Genomic DNA, 25293 nt, shown 5'->3' with positions numbered 1-25293 from the left:
CTCAAATCAAAATGGTAATACAAAAACATCAAACACACACATTGTTTGGTAATGGTTATATTTACAGAAATCTCACAAAACAAGAGCAACAGCTTTCTCAATTTCTGAACACTTAATCTGATCCAAGTATATAAAACAGATTTCAAAAGTAGCAGTCTTTCACCACACAGTTTTAGCAATGTGAAATATAAAAAAATGCACTGACACTATCCACCAGCAGAGGGAGCCCCCAGCCCCTGTTGTCCACTTGGCTGTAGCAGTGCCATGTTCTCAAAGGTCAGCTTCACAGTAAACTGGGGAGTGTTCCATTGTCCATGTCCAAGTGCATGGTTCTTTCCCGTTTCCCCAACAACCCTGGACCTCTGGGTGTTCCAAAGATGTCCTCTGTTGTCCTCAAAATGTCCCCTGCAGCTGGACTTTGTATGCACAGATGAGCAGCTTGACCTGAGCAAAGAGATGGGCAGTACTCAGTTATATTTACTCAGTTGCATTCACTTGAGTAATACTTTTATTGAAGTAACAGAACTCTTGACTTAAATGTTGTGGTTCCTCTTCCCACTGTGAGCAAGTCTACAAGTGACAAAAGCTTCATGTGACAATTTGAAATGATTAGAACATTTGTGTTCCTTACACCGCTCCTTCAGATATGATTTTTTCAAATTTTTTAGTCCATCCTATCATTTTATTTGGTGCTTTCAATTATATTAACTACATTTTTTTTACTCCTCCATAAATAATTTCTTTGATCACTACTTTGTACTTTTACTTGACAGACCGACAGACAGATACATACATACTATTCCTTTGACATCAGTAAAGTAATATTATGTTTGAGGTAATGTTACTCTTACTTGAGTACTTTGAGTAGGTTTTGGCTACTCTACCCACCTCTGCCTAAGCAAAGGCAAAGGAAGTAACTCTGTAAAAGATAAGATGGGGTTCAGTTTGAGACTTATGTTTTTAACCAGAATTCCAGCGTGGTGTGGTCTGAGCTCACAGTCCATTCAGAACACTCATTTCAATATTTCAACATGGCCTCTTCAAATTGACAAATAAGAGATTTTATATGGTTATTTCTTGGACTATTCAAATGGTACATGATCCGTTTCTGGTTGTACACAATTAAGCTGACAATAAATAATGTGTATTTCTTTGTGTTGTATCCTCTGAAAACAATCCTGAAAGAACTCTATGTAAGATTTTGACTTTAAATTTCATAAACATGACCTAAGTATATATGTCCCTGGATACCAGGTGAACATGTGCAAGTCAAATATAAATCTTACTATTGCTAATTTATTCTTAATTACAAAAACACATTTCCACCACTTCCACCACATCACAAATGTTATTTAATGTTTTGGTTCTCCAGATGTTAACCAATCAGAAATCTGAATGAGCCTCACACAGTCTTTCATTTGTGTTGCCAGTTCCAAAGCTAAAATCCAAAGGTTTAATCCTAAAATGTCTCTCTGACCGGAATGGTATCAAGAGCCACTACGCACAGATGAATCCTCTATGGGACACAAGACATGTCAGAAGAGCCTCAATCAATCAATCAATCAATCAGAATCAAGGTCCCAGAGTTTGGAGGAAGAATGGAGAAGCACAGATTTCACGTTGTTTGAAGTCCAGTGTGAAGTTTCCACAGTCAGTGATGATTTGGTCTGCCATGTCATCTGCTGCTGTTGCTCCACTGTGTTTTGTGAAGTCCACAGTCAACACATCTACCAGGACATTTCAGAGCACTTCATGCTTCCTTCTGCTGACAAACTTTATGGAGATGCTCATTTCATTTTCCAGCAGGACTTGGCACCTGCTCACACAGCCAAAGGTACCAAAAGATGGCTCACTGACCACGGTGTTACTCTGCCTGACTGGCCTATAAACTCACCTGACCTGAACCCCATGGAGAATCTCTGAGGTTTTGTCAAGAGGAAGATGAGACACCAGAACCAACAATGCAGATGACCTGAAGTCCACTATCAAAGCAACCTGGGCTTCCAGTCCACCTGAGCAGTGCCACGGGGTGATCTCCTCCATGCCACGGTGCACTGATGCAGTAATTCATGCCAAAGGAGGCACAACCAAGTATTAAGTGCATAAAAATGAACAAACTTTTCAGAAGCCTGACATTTCTGTTTCAAATTTAAATTTTCTGAGACAAAACTAATTTTGGGTTTTCATTATCTGTCAATCATATTAATCAAAATTTCAAGAAATAAAGGCTTGAAAGCTTCAGTCTACGTGTCATGAGTATATATATAATATATGGGTTTGACTTTCTGAAATGAGTGACAAAAAATATTGAACTTTTTCATGATATTCTAATTTAGTACTAGTACTGAGAATGAGAAAAACCTGGGTGTGTCCTGTGTCTGCAGGTTAAAGCACTGGCACCTTAAGTTAAAGTGTGTAAAGTAGAACTTTCTGGAGGTGGAAAGTGCATGTTTCCATGGAAATAGAAAGTTAAAATCATACTTCAGAACATTCTCCATGGAGGTATATATGTTTGATGCCATATTGTTGAATATTATATCCAAAAGGCACAACATTTCCATGGAAACAAGCAGGAGAAGGCCCTCCTCCAGGTCAAAAACGAGTCAGGTTTGTGGATCACAGGTATTTTTTCTAATGGTTTTCACTGCAATGAAAACATGAATGAATAAATTATTTTATTTTATTCATTTATTTAGTCTATTTTTTGGCAAAAGTTGCATTCTGGGCTTTTGGGAAAGATGTGATTTTAATGTGTTTTTTAAAACTAAGAGTGCAAGCAACATACAGTGTGTTTATGTAGCCTTTAAGCCACACTGTTCATCAGGTCACCTACTTTAAGTCATTTATTAGAACAGTGACAACTTCAGTTCAGTTCTTTTAGTCAACATGCATTCAAACATGTGAATAATAAAGGCTGTAAATGTGAATAATAAAGGCTGTGAATCATCTATTATTGAGTTATTTAGGCTGATAATTAACCTGAATAAATAAATACACAGGCTGAAATATTTTCAGCTAATAGGCTAATTGTATTCCCAATCTCTTTCTTTAAGAGATTTTGCTGCAGTTGTCCTAATTTGAAATCATCTGATAATAATGTAATCTGCAGCAAAGTGGTTAAAATTGCAAACTATTTACTTCCTTTTATAGTATAATGAGTTTTACATGATTAAAATGCATTTTACTGCTTAAATAATGTTTATAAAAAATAAAGTTTCGGTGCACTGTGGGCAATTTCAAGTGCTCCAAGGCGGCCAAGGATCCACAGGTGCATCATTGGTACGAGCCAAACGTGAGGGCTTCAGGTGAATTTGAACAACACTTGCCGAAGCTCTGATGATGTGGATCTGAACCACTTCGGAGTGTTTCAGAAGCCTAGAATCCTAGAAACACCCTGTGTTTACTTGCTTTACATGTTTTAGGTACTTCCTGTAACCTTCTTCAGAAGCATCATGTGATGGTGTAGTGACGTGTCATAGGCTGCGTTACTTGATTTTGCCAGACGGGAGAAGTTCACACCCCTACAGTTGGACATCTTCTCCAGGACTGCATCTATGTGTGTGATAGGGTGTATGCTGCCTCATCATGGTTTATGCTCTCTGGACCTCGTCTACAGATCTTGATGGGCTCTCTGATTTAGTGGTGGTGTCTGTTGCTTTCAGCCCAGATGACAGTGGCATTGTTCCAGTCCATGATGTAATTTTGTCTCTTGCAGTGGTCAGACATGGCTGATTTCAGGTTTTCCTTTTATGCTTGTTCTTTTATTGCTCATATTTGTTTGTTTTTTTGTGTCTTCCAAATGATCTTCCTGTTTCACCCACATATGTTTTGTTGCACGATAAAATGATATGATATATTACATTGTATTTGTGTTCAGTTTGTATTCTGTCCGTGGGTTTCATTAATTACTGAGTTTGGTGTGTGGTTTGACCGGTGTATAGAAGAGATTTTATTTCCTCATGGCTCTTCATATGCGTTCTGTGACCATCCTGATGTATGGCATTGTGACTATTGCAGACGTGTTGGTATTATGTATGTCCTTTTTCCTCCTCCTCATGTGACTTTGATGTGGTCCTTGGGGTTGAGGTGGTTTGTGAGCTGTTAAGTGAGGCCGGTTTAGATTTTTTTCAAGAATGTCATAAACGTACTTTTTCCAGAGTGTAATCCTGCATCCTATTGGTGCTGTAGTGATGTCTGCTTGTTCCAAATCTTCCATGAAAAATATGTTGATATGGGGAATCCTACCTTCTGTTTGTATATGGTTCTTTGGTATTGAAAACATGTAAATGAGGCAACAAATCTCAGGAGAGTCATTATGTCTTCTATTGTGAGTTTGGTTCTTTTGCGGAGAGTTTAAATTAGTCTATCGTGAACTATGTTTAATGTGGCATCAACAGGAGCATAAAAATGGAAATACACCACAAACCCACACACATGAACCACTATCTACTATGGACATCAGAACACCTAACAGAATGCAACCAGAACACAAATGAAATACCATATCAATCATGCAACAAAACACATGTGGGGGAAACAGGAAGATAATTTGGAACACAGAAAAAAGACTGTTGAAAAAGAATGTGAAAAGAAAATGGCATACGGACAAACAAGAGCAATGAAAGAACAAGCAAAACAGGGAAATCTAAAATCAGCCACATTTGACCACTGCAAGAGACAAAAGCACATCATGGACTGGAACAATGCCAGGATCATCCATGCCACTGAGTGCTGCAAACGAGGGCCAAGGAGCATAAACCAGGACAAGGGAGCATACACACTATCACACACGGGAGGCAGTCCTTGGTCCACAAACCAAGTAATGCAGCCTGCAACACACGTCACTACAGCATCATGAGACGCTTCTGAGGAAAGCTGCAGGAAGTAGCTGAAACAGGTAAAGCAGGTAAACAAACTCTCCTCTCTGACTACAAGAACTAATACTTCTAAGTAACTGAAGACAGAATGAACCTTTGCCAAAGAGTAGCGACTTTTACCAAATGAAGATTGTATACTAATAGTTGGAGTTACCTTTGCTGTAGGAGAGTCTGCCAGGCGGACAAAGAGCTTGTTGATGCCTGGGACAGGACTGAACGAATAAATAAAGTGACTGTCCTGAAAGAGCAGAGAGTGTTAGTTTCACTGTAGCAGACTCACAGGGAGGGACAGAGAGAGAAAGAGGGGGAGGGGGAGAGGGAGGAGGGGGCAGGGAGAGAGAGAGAAAGAGAGACAGAAGGGGAGAGCGAGGGGTAGAGAGGGGGAAGGACAGAGGGAGAGGGAGAGGGAGAGAGAGAGAGAGAGAGAGAGAGAGAGAGAGAGAGAGAGAGAGAGAGAGAGAGAGAGAGAGAGAGAGAGAGAGAGAGAGAGAGAGAGAGAGAGAGAGAGAGAGAGAGAGAGAGAGAGAGAGAGAGAGAGAGAGAGAGAGAGAAGGGGGAGACAAAGAAGGGGAGAGAGCAAGGGGTAGAGAGGGGGAGGAAGAGAGGAGTAGAGACGGGGAGGGAGAGAGGGTGAGAGAGGCGTGTGGGGGGGGGTACCAGGAAGATTGGCAGCTGGAATTTCTCATTGAGCACGAACTGCGTGGACGGCACAAGGGCCGCACAAACGAGCCGTGATCTCATTCTGGAAGTTGGCGTGGAAAATGAACAGGAGGATCCCGGCGCCTGCACAAACAGTCAGATAGGTAATGGCAGACAAGCACACATCTGTCACTGTCCTGCATAACAAAAGCCAAAATTGATACTTTGCAGAGACATGTCTAGGGGGTACTTCATGTATGTCCATGGTAGAATATTCAGCAGTTACCATGATGACACTATGTACACATTAGCAAAAAAGGCCTAACCAGTTTTAAAGATCCAAGCCTTAAAATCAAGAAAAATACAGAATGGATTTTTCAAGAGCCTGTGACCATTACATGTCTTCATGGTTCTGTGCAGGTGTTTTCAACAAAAACTGACTATTTGTCTATTGTGCTTGTATCTGCTATAGCATTATGTTATAATATGGATCATTTTCAATCACAATATTGACCTAAAACAGTTTAATAGAAGAAGAGAGTCAGCTGACTTCCATGTTAGAAAACTGTTGTGCTCAATGGGAGCTGATGTCACCATAAACTTCATCACAACAAAGAGTGTAGCCGTGGGCACCCATCATTTGCCCATTACACTATTGAGTAGTGTTCATTTGTACCAAAATGACTATGTGATGTTGCCAAAACTTATGTGTATCTCAGATTAACAAACTCAAATTGGAAAACAGGAGTAGATCAGCAAATGGCATCTTGAAATAAGCAATTAAAGATTGCTCAAACATGCACAAATCACTCCAAATACAACTTCAAGTGAGTAAATGATGAGGGGAAACAACTAGAACATGGTTAAAAGCTCTGAAAAGTCCATTTTGCAAAATAGGTGTACTTTAAGATTGTGTTAAAACAAAGCTAAGATTAAAGTGCAACTTGAGTAACAGAGCTTCTGACAGAGCAGTGCCTCCAGTTATCATCACACCCATAGGGACTGTTGATGGCATCAGCTGCAAAGGATCAAAACACACTGCAGTACCTTCAGGTTGTGGCTGCAGCTTGTATCCAAACTCCATGTAAAAGTCTGGTCCCTCACACAGGCGGTGACAAGCTAAAGGGAAGACTGGCTCCAGAACTGCCAGACGAGACTCAAAGTACGCCCTGATGGCCTCATCCGTCACACTGCATAGCCTGGGGACCACAAAACACAGTACGGATCTCCAGTGGGAAGCAATGCTACACAAACTAGATCAAAGTGAATCTGACATGTTTTCATATTTTTCTAACTGTGACCACATTCTGGTAGTTTAGTATAGTATGTGGAGCAATCGATACCATGATAACAACCAGTATTGTAATAACAGGTCAATAATGCAATTACTATGATGAACCAGTAACATTACAATACTCTGAGAATCATTACCTCAATATTGACTGCAGTTATTACATTATTAGAGAAAATTTTCGTTCAGACTAAAGATATAATAACAAGCCCATAATTCATTTATTACAATGTTTCCCAAACTGTGGTGCATGTTCCACTGGTGATACTGTGTACCTTCAGGTGGGATTTGGACAGTTCAGTTCACAGGTAATTTTATACATTTTTTGGTCCTCCTTTGTATCATTGTGTTACAACTGTGGAAATGATGTAGACATGTTATGGACCTGGTTTAGGCTTAGATTAGATCTGGAATAGTCCTGTTACTGACATGGTTTAGATCTGGTGCCACTTGGAAAACCAATAATTTTCTTTACTTTTTTTTTTTTTTTTTTTTTTTTACACCATACATGGCAGCAAATGTGGCACAAGAAATACATCATCACCAACAGAAACAACAGAGCAGAGTAAGAACGAGGCCTTTCCTGTTTCGTCTGTGTTCACCTGATGCTGTAGGACACAGAGGAGGGACACTTTTGGCTCTTTCTCTCTTCAGACTGCCCTGACACAGATCTGCTGACCCTCCCTGACCAGTCCTCCTGTTAAACTGCACTGAGGCCTTTCACTGAGAAACAAAAGTGACTGAGAAATGCAGTGGAAATGTAGCTGCAACAATTTCCCTCGGGAACAAGAGAGATACAGCAAGTATCCCTCTCTTTTTTTTTTTTACTGCTCCCCAGTTTTTGAATTTTTTTCTCTTTTGAGTTCAGTTTTCAACATCAAATCATGGGATTTAAACCAACTAAGAAGTGCAGCACGTGCAGTTCAAAGGACACAAGTAAGAGACTGTTGGATTGTGTATAATGACCTGTCTTTCATGTTTCCATGGAGGCCGTACATGAGGCCAGCTAAGGAACTAGTTATAGACCTTTGAGATCTTATACTTTTTGTTTTACTTGTTTATTTAATGCACAGTTTCAATCAAACTCATGTGAAAAAAATATAGGAAAAAAGTGAATTGTTAGTAAAAATGTAATGTAATGTAATTTCTATAGTAACTGACTTTAAATAAACCGAATCAGTGGCTGCGGTCATTTAGTTGCCTGGCAAATCTAGAATATCTTTCTGTATTTTTTAAACATGTGAAATGACCCATGTGAAAAAAGGAGCTCATTGGTAGTCTATCATTTACAAACTAAATTACATTTCTCTCACGTCAGCTGAACGAAGTTAAGTCCTTTGCTCATTCATTCTGCTTGACTGTTATTCACTCGCTTGTGATATTTTGTACTTTTTTCCCTTATAAGCAGGCATATTTCTTTTAATATGCACAGATCATGCATGTCCCTGATTGGCTAATTCAGTTAGTCACGCCCATCTGAGCTTGGGGATGTGTAGTCTGGATCCCAGGCAAGCCTTATAGGGTGTACACATAAACATAGGTTAATTAAACATAAAATATAGATCACTGCAGTTTTTTAACAAACATATATCCTTAAATAAGTAATAGAATTTCTTCTTATCTTTTAAGAGGGATTATTTTAAGAGTGAATTTTATTTCAATATTGTATATATTCTATAGGGTAACTGCAATACTATAACATATTTAGATCACCATATTACCTTTTATGGTTCTGAAAATGCTATATTTCACTGAAAACAATGTATTACCATCATATTTTTATATTGTGTGTTTCACTTCAGTTTTTAATGCCCTGAACCTCCCCTCCCCACTTTTTCTTCAAAACACTATCACAGCTCAATCAGCGTGCATTTTGCTGAGAAACTACTGCACACTGCATCAGGTTTGTCAAGATGTTATGTGCAGTTTTGTAACCTGCTGTTGTATATTTATGGAGAATTGTTGCATGTGACCATGGATGACATAGGCTTGTGGGTTGAGCATTGCATAGAATCTCACAGCTGAGGTAGGAGGCGAAAACGAGGACAGGAGAGATCACTAAAATACTGAAACTTCTTCAGGCAAACAAAAAAAAACAAAACATGATTGCATAATAGCCCCTCTTTAAGAAAAATATGCTAAATCAGGTCTTCTTGAAGTCACTACTCACATGCTGGTGTGGTCCTTGATGAGGTCACCCACCATCAGGTTGTTGCCCAGTTTGGCGAAGTACATGGCCGTGTTTTTCCCGTGTTTGGACATGATATTGCAGTCTGCTCCATATTCCAACAACAGGCGCACCACATCAAGGTTTCCCCTCTTACAGGCCTGAGAACAGTGGATAGACTGACTGTCATGCTCTTCAGTGTGGATTGTAGCTTAGCATGGCCTCCTAAACACAACTGTTAAAATGTACATTTACCAGTAAAATAATGCTTTCTAAGAGTATACAATTGTTGTTTAAAATTGAAAGTTGACATTTTTTAACTTTCCACGAATATTTGCGTCACATCAACCAGTCAGGGGCCGTGTTCTGATAGTGACGTATAATGCCGAGACAGACATGAACTTTGATTCAACATGGAGGAGACACGCATTGTTCCTGTGGGAAATTATCTGATATTACACAGTACAGAGACCGGAATAAACTCCACAGAGCAGGACCTACACCACACTCTGTCCCCCTCTCCTTTATTCTGGTCCCAGTCTCAGACTCGGTCTGGTCCCGGTCTCAGTCGAGCTCCGGCCGTGGGCTCAAGCCTCCGTGAGGTCCAAGCCTCGGCTTCGAGCTGAGGTCCAAGCCTCGGCTTCGAGCTGAGGTCTGGCCCCGGCTGAGGTCTGGCCCCGGCCCCGGCCCCGGCCCCGTCTTGGTCTGGTGAGCCCGCTCGATGTAGTCCATGTACTGAATTCAGTTGCGCGACCAAATTCCCAAACTCGAGCGACCAAGAAGCGTGAATGAAACGAATGACTCAAAAAAGTCAAGTGGCAAACTAGGGGCGTTTGACGCGATTTGTTTGCGCCATTCGCGTAACATTCTAGCATGGCTTAAAGCTTACAAGAGTAAATTTTGTGTAATATACGACCATCAAAGGGCAGACTTGTACATCTAAAATATATTCTATGCACAAAAGAAAATCATGAAAAAGTTCAGTATTGGAAAGTCTGGTGTCACACCCTAATCAGGTAATTAACTGAAAACACATGCAAAGGTTTCCACACAGTCATGGGGAAGGCTGCAGACTGAATACATGTCCAGAAGACAGTCAGTGACACCGACAAGGAGAAATCTGCAAAAGGTCATTACTAAAGAAGGTGGTAGTTCAGAGTGCAAAAGGGACGACCACAGCCCTGAGAGCATTCTCAAGCAAAATCCACATTTGGGGGAGCTTCATAAAGAGTAGACTGACTTTGGAGTCAGTGCATCAAGAGCCACTAAGCATAGACAAAGCCTCTATGGAGAGAGAGACATGTCAGAAGAGTCTTACCAGGGCTGTGGAAAAAAACAACTGGACTGTTGCTCAGTGGTTCAAAGTCTCTTTTCAGATAAAAGTACATTTTGCAAATTTTTTGGAAATCAAGGTCCCAGAGTTTGGAAGAAGAATGGAGAAGCACAGAATCCATGCTGCTTGAGTCACACTCGCCTGACCTGAACCCCATAGAGAATCTCTGAGGTTTTGTCAAGAGGAAGATGAGACACCAGAACCAACAATGCAGATGACCTGAAGTCCACTATCAAAGCAACCTGGGCTTCCAGTCCATCTGAGCAGTGCCACAGGCTGATCTCCTCCATGCCACGGCGCACTGATGCAGTAATTCATGCCAAAGGAGGCACAACCAAGTTCTTCAAGTTTTTTATTTTTATTGATCTTATGTAATATTCTAATTTTCTGAGGCACAACATTTTGGCTTTTCATAATCTTTAAGCCATAATCATCAAAATTTCAAGAAATAAATGCTTGAAAGCTTCATTCTGTGTATTGAATCTATATAATATAAGGTTTTGAGTTGACAAAAAATATTGATTTTTTTCATGATATTCAAATTTTTCAGATGCACTAGTGCATTATGCAATTTTTAAAATCTCTTATGTTTCCTCATCAAAAACATGCCTTAGTTGTCTTTTGTTTTATTCAACACAATAATCCTGCATATTTGGGCTGTGTTCTTCTATCAAAGTGAAAACACAGTGTTCCACCTTGGGATGTTATTAAGGGGGTGATACAGGAAATGCTCCTCTGTGTTTTTAAACTCCATACATCCTCACTAAAATTATTTGATAATTTGCAGCCCTGGAACTGACAAACTTTGAAGCTACATCTATTGATTTAACCAGTGAATTTGTTGAAATTGTTGAAAATGCTTCACTCCTCAGTACACCAGAAGATACTGTAAGACTTTCTGTAGCAATCTCAATTGAACAAAAGGTAAAACTAAAATATATTTTTAAAAGTAGTATAATTGTTCTAGTGGCTAACTTCTACCACAAAACGACTTCACAAGGTGGATCAAAGCAATGAGCATTGAAGAGGTAGGCAGTTTAATAATGCAGGTTGCAGGATTACTCAAAAATGTCTTAACGAAATGAAACACAACTCCGGGTATGTTTGTGAGGATATAACAACACTATAACATTGTTAAAAGCTCACAGGAGTCAATTTTGGATAATATAGAACCTTTAAGAGGTACAGCAACATAATATTGGATATATTACAAAATGGGACAATTAAAAAAATATCAGTGTCCACAAACATTTTTCTCAGATTTACCCACGGTCCTCATCTTACTTTCATCAGTGCTGTCTCTCCTCCTAATGTCTGAGCATTCACATATGCCCCAGCCTCTAGCAAGATGGCCACTGTAGTCAGAAAATTCTACAAGGACAAAAAAAAAAAAGGTCAGAAAAAAATGAGAGTTAATATTGTATATACCTACAGACCAACAGTTAAATGTAGTCTAACCTGTCATATACACTTTACACTGATATAGTAGTGTATAGTAGTAACGATAAGATTTAGCTTAAACCTGGTCCATTTTTTTTTCATAAAGTCAAAACTGTGACCTGGACCTGCACATTCTGTAAACAAGAGCCAAAACATGCCTAACTTACACAATAAATGTTGGTCTATTTCCTCTCTACCGACCACCAGAAGGCGGCGCTGAATTTTAAACATAAACTGGCACCATATGGTTGACACAGTAAAACTATTTCAAATTGGACCTCTACACATGTATAATTTTTGTTTACTAAAAGTATTTGAAAAAAACTACAACTCAAGTAAGATAAACTGTTGGTACAATCTGATTTATGTTTTAATTTAAAGTTCATGTAACTGTGAGGACAAAAGATTAAATTAAATAATGCCCCAAATCTGGTCTTTTCAAAGAATAGGCACAACTAAATCATATCTGAAGGAGTAATGCAAGAAACACAAATGTTCAAATCATGTAATATTGTCAGGATGAAGCTTTTGTCTCTTATAGATTTACTCACGACAACTTTTATTTAAGAATACTACTTCAATAATATTATTACTCAAGTAGAAGTAAAAGAAAGTACAAGTTGCAAGTTTATTTTAAAAGTTACTCGAGCAAATGTAACATATTACCCACCTCTGCTTGTAACTTATGACTTAATATTTATCCTGGATACTCTCTGAAAACCCCAGTAAGGGTATTCCGGTTTCTCATAACTGGGTTACTGGCATATCTAGGATACTGAAATCAGGATACTGTGTCTACATGAACATACACGTAACCAGGATACTCAGAAAACCCAATCAGAATCTGGATACTGGAGGGCATGTATACGTACTCATTGTGGTATCGGAATCTAAACTAAGTTTGTAATTTTAGTAACGTTAGAAAGTGCAGAGGATACCTTCTCAGCAGCGTGCATGAGTGCTGTGGTGCCATTCTTCTGACGTCCGTTCACTCTCACTCCTTTCCTTATGAGCAACCTCAGGATGTCGTCCTGGCCTCCAGCTGCAGCCAGCATGCTCAGAGACATGCCACTGCCATCCTGCCATAACACCAGCAGACATCACATTCATCAGCAAAGGCATTTCACTAATGTTGGATTCAAACTACAGCTACATTGTTGACATAAAGTCTGTAAAGTAACTTTTTTGCTGAAGGTTTCCATGAAGCTGTTATTAACTTGGAAGGCACTAGGCCTGTAGGCCTTTAGTTGAAAAATTGGTTGATGATGACTTGGCTGGCTAATAATGTAACTTAAATTATGAGGATTTATGTGGAACAACAGCAGAAAGCAAGAAGTGAGTGAGCTAGCAGACGATTTGGTATGATTTGCTCTTTATAGGTAAAAAGGCAAATTACACTTGCGGGTTTAAACTGTTTTCATACAAATACAGTTTCCTAATACTTCTTTCTGTATAAAAAGTGGTTTATGCATGAACTCCCATGCAAGTGTAGTCTTTGTGCAGTTTGGCTCAGATACTTAGAGATATGTAATCATTTTGAGAGCTTTTGCTACAATCCCCGTTTGGTTGCCCAAGAACTTAGCCCTAGAATGTACCACAGTATGGCATTCACTTGTAAATTAAGGCTTGGAGAACTAGTGATAAAGTGTATAGCGTGTGCCCTTTAAAGTGCACACTCTTGCCATAATGCCAAGCCCAACTTAACACTCTGCACCCTCAATTTCAAATAGAACTGAAGCAGGCTTAAATATCACTGAGAGCATAACTACACAGAAACAGTAAATATAATAATCACCAGAGCAATTGCCTACAATTACCAAATTACATAATACAGACTTGGAAAAACAATATGTATATGCAAGTGTACATGAGTGTGTAAACAGGAGTAGAGTAGTCTAATGCACTGAAATGTGTAACAATGCAAAGGGTAATGTCGATACCAATGGATTTAAGAGGCCCTCCGCTTTCTTACCTTTTAACTCCCACTGGTAACTGTCAGAATGAGAACAAATCAGTACACTTAACTGTGATTTAACTTTGACTTTACTAAAGCTTTTAGAAACAGTGTTGCATACACAAACAACAGCATAAAAAGGGATATAAATACAGTTCATATCTACGTTCTTGGGAAGAAAGACATCCAGTTACTTCAAACCACTGGCAAAAGGCTACAGCGGGACCCTACACCACCACTCAGGGCTGTGCACTGAGTGGCAGGTCCTGTCAGAGGTCTTCTGAAATATGGATTGAAATGTCCATGGTTCTAAATGATTCAAATGCTAATATTTTATGGAAGCACAGTTCATTTGTCACAGTTAAATGGTTTGTCCTGTCTAAACACTCAGCACGTACTGGCGCTTGTTTGCATTTCTATGGTAATACTTGAGAAATGTTGTCATAGAAAAAACATTTATAGAGACATGTAGACGGGCGGGTCCCACTCATTGTGTAGAGGCTGTAAGTATGGCTCCATCACAACAGTCCCCCTGTGCTGTTCAGGCTCCCTTTTCCCAGGCGCTTTCACCAGTGGAAAGTCTGCTAGCGGCTTCCTCAAGTCCTCCTCCTCTGCTAGCCTTGGGTGTCTTTTTTGAGCACTGGAGTGCTGAGAGTAAACTAGAGAGCTTAAATGGTCAGATGAAGCAGACATGCCCTCTTCACTAGGGACCACTTGGGAGCAAGCGATCGGTGTTAGAGGTGTAGTGGTAAAAAAGGTGCTTGTTTGATCTAGTGGTGAAAAGTCATTTCTGTCATTCATTGTGGAATATGTATGGAAAATGGCAGTACTTAATGTTGTATAGGTTGGAGGCATTGTTGTGGTGGGACAGTTAAGGGAGGAGAGTGCAGGAGATACAGGAGGCTCTGTATCTAGAGAAAGGTCCACAAAAGGCATAGCTACACTGACTGTAGTGTGTGGGTTTGAGGGGGACAGAGGTGTCAGATATCTGCTCTCAGGCGAGTACAGTGGATGCATTGCTGTGTTTGTTGTACCCAGTGGAGTGTGCGTTGGAACCACTTGTGTATCTAAAACACTGAGTGATGAGAAGCTACATGTGAGACTGTTGTGGCCAATGTCAGAGTTGGCTGAACAAAAGGACACATATGGCAGGTCAGCAGGGAAAAGCACTGCCTGTTCAGTCCGATGTGGATGTGATGGTGCGGTTTTAGACTCCTCCTGATGAGGGACTAAATAAGGCTGGACGTTGTTATTGACTTCCCATTGTTTGCTGGAACTGTAGCTCACAGTCTTCTGTTTCTTTGGCTTCACTGCAGTCTTGTCAGGCTTAGCTTTCTCTGGTTGGTTCTGCCTCCGCTTAAGTGTTTGGAGAGTATTGTGAACAAAGTTTTTAATGTCAGTCCAAGACCTCCTGCAAAGGTCTGGTTCAGCAGCTAAACAAGCATTACATTCTTTTTTACCAGGAACCTTCATTTTCGTGATGAACTCAGACAGAAAGCGCTTCACAGCTGTCTGCTCCTGTTCACTCCAAGGTCTTCTCTTCACAGTGCTCTTTGACTGGACTCCTAAAAAACAATATTTTAAAAAAAGTGAAACCCTCTTCAGCTGAATGTTATTTTCTGAAAAATGTGCTGATAGCTGAGATAAGAGCTTCTTTACATTAAATTATAGATCACAATTGCATGGCACTGATTTATGACAGCTAAATGAATACATTAACAACAAAATTGACTAGACTTAACATGCCATGAATTATACTTACCCTCTTTCAGAGAGGCTGTGGTGTTTGAGGGCACGACCCGGTTCATCTGGAGCAGCTGCTTGCTCAGCTCCTCCAACAGGGCTGTGTTCTGAGATAACTGACTACACTCTTGCCTGCTTCTTCCCAACAGTTTGGACACTCGACCCAGGTCACCGTCACACAGACTGAGGAGCTGCCAGCTGGCTGCTATTTGCTGTCTCAAAGAGGGGCAGAGCAGTGCTTCTGGGTTAGACACACCACACTCCACCGCTACCCTGCGGAGACAGTCCAGGCCTCTGATAAAAGATGGGCCTTCAGTGCGTGCAAACAGGTACAAGTTACTCTGTGACACGCCCACTTGATCTCGATACTCAATGAGCAAGTTGATTAATGATGACACGCGCTGTGTCAGCACAACAAGCATGCTCCTCCCAAACTGCCCTTCTAATTCCAGTCTGGTCAACTGCTCACCCAGCTCCAGCTCCAACTTGGTGCTTTTCCGGATTTGATCAGCAGAGGGCACAAATTGCCCCGTGCTCCTCTTACAAGTATATGTTTCCAAGAGTAGCCTGCCTATATTTCCTACCCGGATTCGGTTGAAGAGGCACACATCTGCTAAAGTGGCTTCACTAAGTTTCTTCCATGTGGACAGAGTAGGATGGAGCAGGATGTCCTTCCTGGCCTCCTCCTCCTCCTGTGAGATGAACAAGTGGAGTTTGACCAGGTCTGAGGTCACAGTGGACTTATCTACCACCTCCTGAAGCTCCTCTGGTGCAGGTGCTGCTGTGCAGGGAGAAAAGGCTGTGCTCCACTTGGCATCCAGAAGATCAATGAAGGTTTGGATTTCACGTTCCGATTCACAGTCCTTCATATGATTTCCTTTAAGGGCTATTTCAGCAGCTACTTTTAAAGAGGATCCAATCTTTGATACCAATGAAGAGGTTTTACATGTGCTGGAAGACGTGTCAAAACCTATTGTTTTTTTAGCACCTTCTACAGCCAATTCAAACCTGGTTGGGAGAAATATATCCTGCAAACACTGCACATTGCCATCTAGTTCATTTGCAGCTAAAACAAACCTCCCAAGTTCTCGCATTGACTGTGCTACATATGGAAAGTGAGACTTGTCATGGTGGTGTTTGGCTGACAGGGCCTTGCCATATTTACAAATTAACGTGTCCTTCTGGATGTGCCTTGAGATGTGGTCTTGTTTCATCATGTGGAGGATCTCCTCTTGCTCTTCAGTGAGAAACTGCTGGGATACAGGGAGACTGACGCTGCCATTCACAGTCTTGTCCAACTGCTCATCCTCCCATAATTCAGGCGCATTAGAAAATGCAGGACTGGATTTATGGTTGGCCTGTGTCTTTGGTTTGTTTTCCTCTTCTCCACTTGTGGGAACTATGAAGAGATGTTGACCATCTCCTTTGTTGTGGATTTGTCCAAGGGTTAGTGTAATCTTGGATGTCTTAGGAGCATGTAAAGCACAGGTCACATCCTTTGTGCCAGATTGCAGATGTGTCTGAGTTGCTGCTGAAGCTGTTGGGGTCTTCTTGGGCAGCAGGAGTTGAGCTGCATCATTCACATTTGCATTGCTTTTGCTTCTTACACTTGGTTTGCTCAATGGCTCACTGGTGTTGTGACAATGTGCTGAAGGTTCCACTGCAGTCTTGGACAAAGTAGACTTGGCTGTGACTCGGTGGTGGTTCTTCAGACTAACTGCACACCCCTGCAAAAGAAAAAGTAGATGTAAAACTTAGTTCAGTTAGTACTAAGTAACTCAATTAGTTGCCATATAGTGGTGCAAATTACTTAACGCTGTGTGATGCAACAGCACCTTGGCAAAGCCCCACCCAATTTTCAAGCTCATACAGACAACAGCTCCAATCAAGAACACCTCCAGGCTCCAATCCAAAAACCACCACATGACCCATTCCACAAGAGCAATGCTTTTATTGTATCATGGCAATCTTCTCACGCCTGTGTTAGCTATGTGAGGAGTTTTTTTTGTTTTGTTTGAATTATATGAGCAGTAGACCACACTACCTTTAATGTATGTCAAGTAGTATTTATAGCATGTTTTAGAGAACACTTTCAGACTAAAGCACTGGTGTCAGTTTGAGAAGTTAGGAGTCAGTATGTACCTGCTTCAATAGGTGCTTCCTCTTGTCAAAAGTCAGTTTCCTCTTTTTTCACTGCAAAGAACAATATGTTTGAATTAATACTGCACTCTGTCATATTCATCAGATGTTAATGTATATGAAATGAATCATCTACATCTATGATCAGTGGGGGTAGCTTTAATAGTTGTTTATAAATGTGAAGTTTTTTTTTTGTTTTTTTTAATATGATACACCAGTCATTTGTAAGTGTTTTTGGAGAGGAGCTGTTTCTTACCTGCATGTGTAGCTGAAAAGGCTGCTTCATTGCTGATGAGGCTCAGAAGACGAGAAGTCTACAAACGTAAAATCTACAATGTTTTTCAGTTGAAACTGTGTTGGAGCTTCTGTGTATTAGACGTCTGTGCACACGTGTGTAAATGCCATGTTGAAGCCAACATCAGTCACACACACTCTGGGGCGGCCAAGGTGCGAGCTACAGAACAGACCCCATCACACTTTGGTGACACTACAGTTAAACTTGCACCAACACGAATGTGTTTCAATGGCAACTTCAGAGTGAGAAGCTTCACTAGAAAACACGACCGCAGTAAAACACGACCGCAGTAAAACACGACCGCAGTAAAACACGACCGCAGTAAAACACGACCACAGTAACACACGACCACAGCAAAACACGAGCACAGTAAAACACGACCACGGTAAAACACTAATGTATATTCAGACTAGTTTGCATTTCATTCTCAGAGTGGACCGGTGCCTGTGTATCACAGCTGCCCTGGGGAAGATTGTCTAATGACCATTTGAAAGCACAGTTGCAGTAACACATACCAACACTAGAGGCTTCTTACTAAAAACCAGTTTAGTTTGAGTGTGGGATCATTTCAGAGCAAACTTAAACAAAAAAAACCAAACTCCTGGTTCCTGTTGTTGTTTTTTTTGTTTTTTTTTTTGCTGTAATCACCTCCACTTGTGCCCCTGAGACAGTCCCTCCCCATTTCCTCAAGACTGACTCCTATTGGCTGAACTTTGTCAGTCTCTGCCTGATCTGTGCTGGAGCTGCAGTTGTCAGTGGCTCAGTGTTTCACTCAGAGTGGTTAGAGACAGTTAATATACAGTTTCAAGCAGCACATGAACCTAAAATGACTCAGTTTTCACTGGTTGGGTTTTATAAACTTTTATAAAGAAGTTACTCCACAACTCTAAGTTCAACCAGCTTCTAGCATGTAAGAGACAGGTGGATGAAGTATCAAAGTACAGTCTGGTCAGCTAAAAAGCCCAACAAATTCAAAGCAGAAGACATACCTCTTGGTCCAGATTGTAGTCCTCTTTAGAGTTCAGAGCTAGTTTTACAGCCAGGTAATCTCCACTCTTTACAGCATCTCTCAGCTCACCTATGATAACAAGAGGGGCATGGAATCAGCCAACAAACCTTTGCTATTGCTACTTTGGGTGGATGTTTCTGGAATAATTTTTTGCTTCATTACCTAAAAGACAAAAGGAACAAAGAGCTTTTCACAGCTTAAATTGAAAAGTGGTTTAGAAGAGAAGCAATAGCAGACAAACACAAACATGTGTGTGTCTATGTGTTACATGTATTCGAGGGAAGTACAGGTACTCACTGGGAGATAGTGGAGGTCCACTCAGAACCTCATCGTCTCCATTCAAATGCCTCTGAAAATCCTCCAGTGTCATCCAGTCCAGATTCAGATCCATCCCCAGACTGAGAGTGGCTTGGGTCTTCTCTGCACAGAACCCACAATTCAATGAGAATTAGTTTTTCTGATCTGTATTGCATCCTCATCAAAAGCACACTCAAAGCTGTGTTTTGTTTCGTTCACACACATACACACAATAATATTGTATATTTTAGGCTGCGTTCTTCTCTCAAACTGAAAACACTCTGTTCCACCTTGTGATGTAATTGAGTGGTGATAAAGTAAGTGCTTCCCTGTGTTTTTAAACTCCATACACCTTCATCTGAATATTTTACAGCATTGGAATTGGCAAATGTTGAAGCTAAAGCTGTGGTTCAAAGGTCTTCACTCCTCGATACAACAGAAGATATTGTAAACTTTCTAACTCAAAAACTCAACTGAAGAAAACGTAAAATGAAAATATTTTTTAAAGGCATCAGCCTTTGATTATTCCTGAGTATTGAAAAGTAAATAACTGAAATTGAGGCTTAAAATAGCTTGACAACATCACAAGGTGAAACAAAGCAGTTTGAGCTTTGATGATGTAGACAGACTGATAATGCAGGATTACTCAAACACATGAATGAAACAAAACACAACTCCAGGTCTGTTTGAGTGGAAGCTCAAGTGATTCGATTTTGTATAACATTCCTATATTACCTTTGGAAAAACTTTTGAGACACTTTTAGACACAATACTGTGCATGGAAAGGCAGCGAAGTGTGTGTCTCTCTACCTGACTTGTCACTGGGCTCTGACAGGTCCTCCAGGGGCTCCTCACAGGCCATGAAGAGTCTGGGCTCGCTATCCTCTCTCCGTCGGGGCGTACAGCTGTGCCTGTCCCAGCCTGATCGTTGCCCCTCATCAGGACGCTCTCTCCGGGCTTCGTCACCACCTCGACTTTTGGGGCTGAACTCGCCTTCTTTCTCATCATTGTCCAGACTGAAGCCATGGCTCTGGCCTGCTTTGGAGACCGCTGCAGCAGAGTACATACAGGCTGTGTGTTGCTTTTAGAACAAAGGCCCAGTACTAGTTCTTATGTTCTTAAATAACACTACATAGTTCTAGGTGTGTTATATATGAAAAATAAGCAGAAACAAAACGAGGCCTGTCACATTTCCAAGTGCTGCGTTTTCAGTTCTAGCTTGTATATGGATGAACTCATTACAGATGCGCACACAGACACTGGCAGAACCTACCTTCTGTCTGCTTGAGCTTCTCAGTCCTGTCAGCATCTGCCTTCTGCACAGGAGACTCCTTGGATGACTTAGGGATCTTCTCAATTTTCCCAATTAACTAGTGATGGAAAAGTATATCAAGCACAAAATTAAGTGACGGCAGACAATAGGAAAGAAAATAAGATTCCCGTTGTCAAGATTAGACTAGATAAATTAGACAGATTATTATCCTGAAGGATATTTGTTTTTCAAGCAGCATACAATACATTATACAATATATAATATAATATATAACATAAATTTATATCGATTTATAGTGAAGCATTGTACATCTGAATGGCGTGTGGAACAAACAACCTCAGTGTGTCCATGGAGCAGGACAGGGACAGCAACAAAAGCCCTTGATTTTGGTAGGGTGAGATAAGTATTTTTGCCAACGGTTGAGATAAAAACAACAATTATTATGCACTTTATGTTGTAAAATTTAAATAGAATGCACATTTGGACATTAGTCACCTTGTTTAGAGAAGTGCTCCAATACTGGGAACATGGGTTAGGCCAAAACGTTTTGTGTTTTGAGCTTGTTTTTTAACATCATATCATGGGATTTTAAGCAGCTAAGAAGTGCCACATGTGCACTTCAAAGGAAACAAGTATTTCTGGTTGGGTATAATGTGTATGTGGGTACAAAGTAAAGGTGCATTGTGTAACTTTTTTGGTGGAATGTCCGTCAAATGCTTGTCTTCATCGAGATGTTATTGCTTTGTCGGAAATGTTTCACAGCATGGCATTAAACCTTTCTATCTTCTATCAAACCAGATCTAGCTATAGATCAGATCTGTGAAGAGGAGACCCCGCTCATAGTCAGAGTGCCTGTTTTTCTAGGTATTTTTGAGCAATAGAAACAAATGTAATTGAATACATGTAAGGTAGAACTGTTTACTGTCAAATTGTGGAACATTCCAGGCAGAGCGATGACATTTCCATGGAAACAAGTACTAAATTCTCAAGTAGGGTGCAGTACACGGTGCAGTACCTTGAGGGGCTTGCTGGCGCTCTTCTCTGGGGGCGGTGCAGGTCTCCGTGGCGCTCGGTCCTTGGCCTCACAGTTCAACAGAAATTTCTCAAACAGGTTGGTGCTGCCAGTAGAATCCTTCTGTGCTGGAGTGTCCTCCTTGGGCCTGTCCTCCTTGGGCCTGTCCTCCTTGGGCCTGTCCTCCTTGGGCCTGTCCTCCTTGGGCCTGTCCTCCTTGGGCCTCTCCTCCTTGGGCCTCTCCTCCTTGGGCCTCTCCTCCTTGGGCCTCTCCTCCTTGGGCCTCTCCTCCTTGGGCCTCTCCTCCTTGGGCCTCTCCTCCTTGGGCCTCTCCTCCTTGGGCCTCTCCTCCTTGGGTCTGGTGCTGGGTGTAGCTGAAACAGAAGAGGGGGTTGTAGCTCTGTCTTTGCTCTTGGATTTCCTGTGGGCCGTGGAACTGTCGCTGGAGTCGGAGGAGTTTGGAGCCAAGTCCTCTTTGGCCTTAGACGTCAGGCTCTTGAGCTTCTGAAGGCTGCTCTCTTTGGGTGAGGTATCAGGCTTTTTAGTCTCCTTCTTCTGGATCAGGTTTTTAAAGCCCTGCAGTTTCACCTCCCATTTGCCTTTCTTCTCTTTGAACTTGTCGTCCAGGTAGATGCTCTGGGCTGTCCTGAGAGTTTCTGAAGTGATGTCTTCAGCGGGTGTTTCAGACAGACTCTCGCTGATGTCCTCCTCAATAGGAGCTGTGTCATCATCTGAAGTGTCCATCTTCACCTCCTTCTTGCCTTTTTTCTTCTTGATCTCCTCAGCCTTAAGCTTGGCTTTGGGCGCCTCTTTGCTCTTGTCCTTCTTTTGTTTCTTAGCTGGCACAGTGTCCTGTTCGTCCTCATCCTCGGAGTGGGTTGATCTCTTCTTTGGTGAAGAAGGCGGCGTGGTGGTGGGCTCATCCTCCTCATCTGTTTCTGGGGCGGGCAGTGGCCTGAAGTCATCCTGATGTCGCTCCTTCTTCTTCTTCTTTTTCTTCTTCTCTTTCGGAAGCGGCTCTTCCATATGCTGCTTCTTCTTCTTTTTCTTGACTGGGAGGTCAGTGGGACGGTCTTTGTCACTGTCACTGTCAGAGTCTGCGATCAACAGGTCGCTCTTGGCAGGAAGCACTTTCTAAAAGGTGACAAAGATGACACCATTACAGAGAGGGATGGTACACTGGTTATCAGTTATCAGCGATATCGGAGAATTTCCCCAGATATTGTGATTGGTCAGCGTTAGACAAATTCCATTTCTGTGGTATACTGAGGGCTCTCACTGCCAGCTCAGTCTTGTAATCTTAGCTGTGTCCTGAGGGTTCATGTCTCTGAGTGCAGGGTCCTCTATGTGCCCATGTGTCAATACCAGTTTGTCCTTAGTGCATCAGATATGTCTTTTTGTACCGACAAATCTCAATAGAAATATGAATTTCTATCCCACATAAATACATTCTGTTATTTTTTACAAAAGTGAAAAGTTAAAGAGGAAGACTTTAAATTCTATGGGATATTAACTAACATATTTAGATGACCATGTTATTTTTGTATTGTTTTCAAAATGCTATATTTGCCAGAAACAGTGTATTAATTTTGACACTCTCAGTCCCCCTCCCTTTGCTCCACACGCTAAGTGTGCTTCAGAGTGTCAACACACTGACCCTCATTTACAAAAAATACGTGCAAAATCAGCACGTAAACAAGGTTTATCAAAATTGAAGTGAGTGCACGGTGTGCACAAATTGTACAGCAGGTTCGGAGGTGGCGTACTACACACATCCATTTTTAAAAAATGACAAAATGAAGAGGAATCTTTTAAAGCATGACCTATTGCCCATTAATGTATTGTTTTTTTCAGGATTAGTTGAGCCAGAAATGCAGTTTAATTACTGTAGTTTGGCAATCATAAGCATGTTTGCTAGTTAACTATTGTTGATCATCATCATAACTTTATGCTTAGTTATCAAGAAAACTAGTAGCATAGTTTCAGACACAACATGCTGTGCATTGGACCAGAGCAGAAGTGCCCGAGTTTAGGCAACAGCACCAGTCATCACTGGTAAAGGTACAGAAGCACTCAGGATAAAATGCTTTCTCTCTGGTCTGGACGGGCCTTGGGGTACGGTTCCATATGTTGCCGTCCCAGGAAAATATACACCCTTTTCACTGCAATGTTAGTAAATCAGGGCCAGTGAGCATGAATCCCCCTCAAACTTGGTCTATACAATAGATTTGAAAAGAGAAAAAGTGGAAACTGCGAATAGCAATTATCTGTACCAGCAACAGTAAGTAAGTAAGGTTCAAAAAATGTATATCAGACCATCAGTAATTATAGATAGCAGCAAAGATATACTTCCGATGTTACTGTGGCAGAGTGGTTTTCCTGTCTCCTCCACTGACCCACTCCACTCAGAGACTCCTGATCTCTGAGTGGAGTGTGCATGTCCTCCCAGTGTTACTGTGCAGAGTGTTTATTTTGTCTTCTATTCTTAGTCAGAATGGTGAGGGTTAGACTCCTGCACAATGAGGGGTGGGGGGCGTACCACACTCTTTTTGGCCTCTGCTTCCTTCTTGGACTTGGCTTCTGCGATGTTCTTCTTAAATGCAAGGAGAACCTCTCGACAGTCTTCCAGGTGGGCCTCGGGTTCCCACGTGTCATCATCTGAGCAGTAGTTCTTCCAGCGCACGCGATACAGCACCTCTCCCTGAAACAAGGAAGGCAGGGTAAGGCTTAAACCAACAGTATGGGTGTCTGTCTCCTGATTATTTGTAACAACAAGTTATTTTGTAAAAGGCTTGCAACTGAAAAGGACATATTTGGTGATAAGTTCTGTAAGGTGACGTGTATCTTGATTGGCCTGTTCTCCTCAGCTGTCTAATACACAAACAAGTCAATTCATCTATTTTGCAGCGTCAATTCAACAATAACTTTTCTCTCCCAAAGCTAGACTCTTTTCATATAGAGATTTTGTTGTAACTGTAAACGAAAATTAACTAAAGCAAGCCTAATAATCTCAGTCAGTGCTCTGTATTATACTGTGCTCCTGGGATGTGGCGTGTGGATCCTGATCTGACATTGAACGGACGCTGCAGTGCTTCTATAACTGAGCAGCCTTTGGCCGGCTGCGTCCTTGGCCTCAGCGGGGGCCGAGCTCGGGAGAAAGGGACACAGACAACATGGTACAGGCTGGTGCGACAAGACGAGCCAGAAGTGTAGTTACAAAAGCACTACATATTCCGCATCATTTACAGAACCAAAAGGCTGAAACCACGCTCTTGACATTTATGATCGCGTTATAGTTTACAAAGGGTGGATATCCATGTATGCCAGCCATGTTAGCAAACCTAGCCATGGCCCGGAAGGAGATGCCAAACGTGAGCGCTGTTTATAGTGCTAAATATGAAACTCTTTAACAGAGACATGAGTGATGTAAGTGCAGAATAACTATTGCAAAGGACTAGAACCAGTTATCATTTACACATTTACAAACATAACATTATTCAAATGGCATTGTTTTGTTGATGTGGGCTCCGTGTGGAATCTCTCTTGGTTTAGTCTCTCTGGTTCATAGCGCCACAGTGTGCTGCAGCTACCTCCTCCACTCGCATATCTATGATCCTCTCCACTTCGTACACATCCTCCACTTCCTCCTCGCTCTCCCCCGGCTCTACTCGCTCGGTATCCGCTGCCATGGTTGAGGATGTTGAAGGGTGCTGGGGACCTCCGGTACAAGGGCCGCAGATTGGGGGCTCGGTGGACGGGCGGCTGCTTCTCGGAGCTCCAGAGGTGAATTTGCAAGTCGAAGGATCGTAGGGGAAGGTACCGCC

The 25293-nt window shown here is 41.5% G+C and overlaps 1 protein-coding gene across 1 annotated transcript; it reads right to left on the bottom strand.

Moving 5' to 3' along the window:
• Nucleotides 1–41: 41 nt before the first annotated feature.
• Nucleotides 42–25293, bottom strand: mphosph8 (M-phase phosphoprotein 8). The gene is given in 15 exon segments (XM_020926934.2): nt 42–444; nt 5032–5115; nt 5535–5570; nt 5572–5660; nt 6564–6715; nt 8978–9135; nt 11592–11678; nt 12686–12826; nt 18868–18956; nt 19185–19307; nt 19995–20234; nt 20458–20554; nt 21473–22603; nt 24009–24170; nt 25060–25293. Coding segments are annotated over 15 exon segments (2739 nt in total). The 5' UTR covers nt 25159–25293; the 3' UTR covers nt 42–393.

This window comes from Boleophthalmus pectinirostris, unplaced genomic scaffold, assembly GCF_026225935.1.
Source record: "Boleophthalmus pectinirostris isolate CB_2022bp ecotype Guang Dong unplaced genomic scaffold, ASM2622593v1 HiC_scaffold_1, whole genome shotgun sequence".
Taxonomy (NCBI): Eukaryota; Metazoa; Chordata; class Actinopteri; order Gobiiformes; family Gobiidae; genus Boleophthalmus; species Boleophthalmus pectinirostris.
This window is presented reverse-complemented; position numbering and strand designations above follow the sequence as displayed.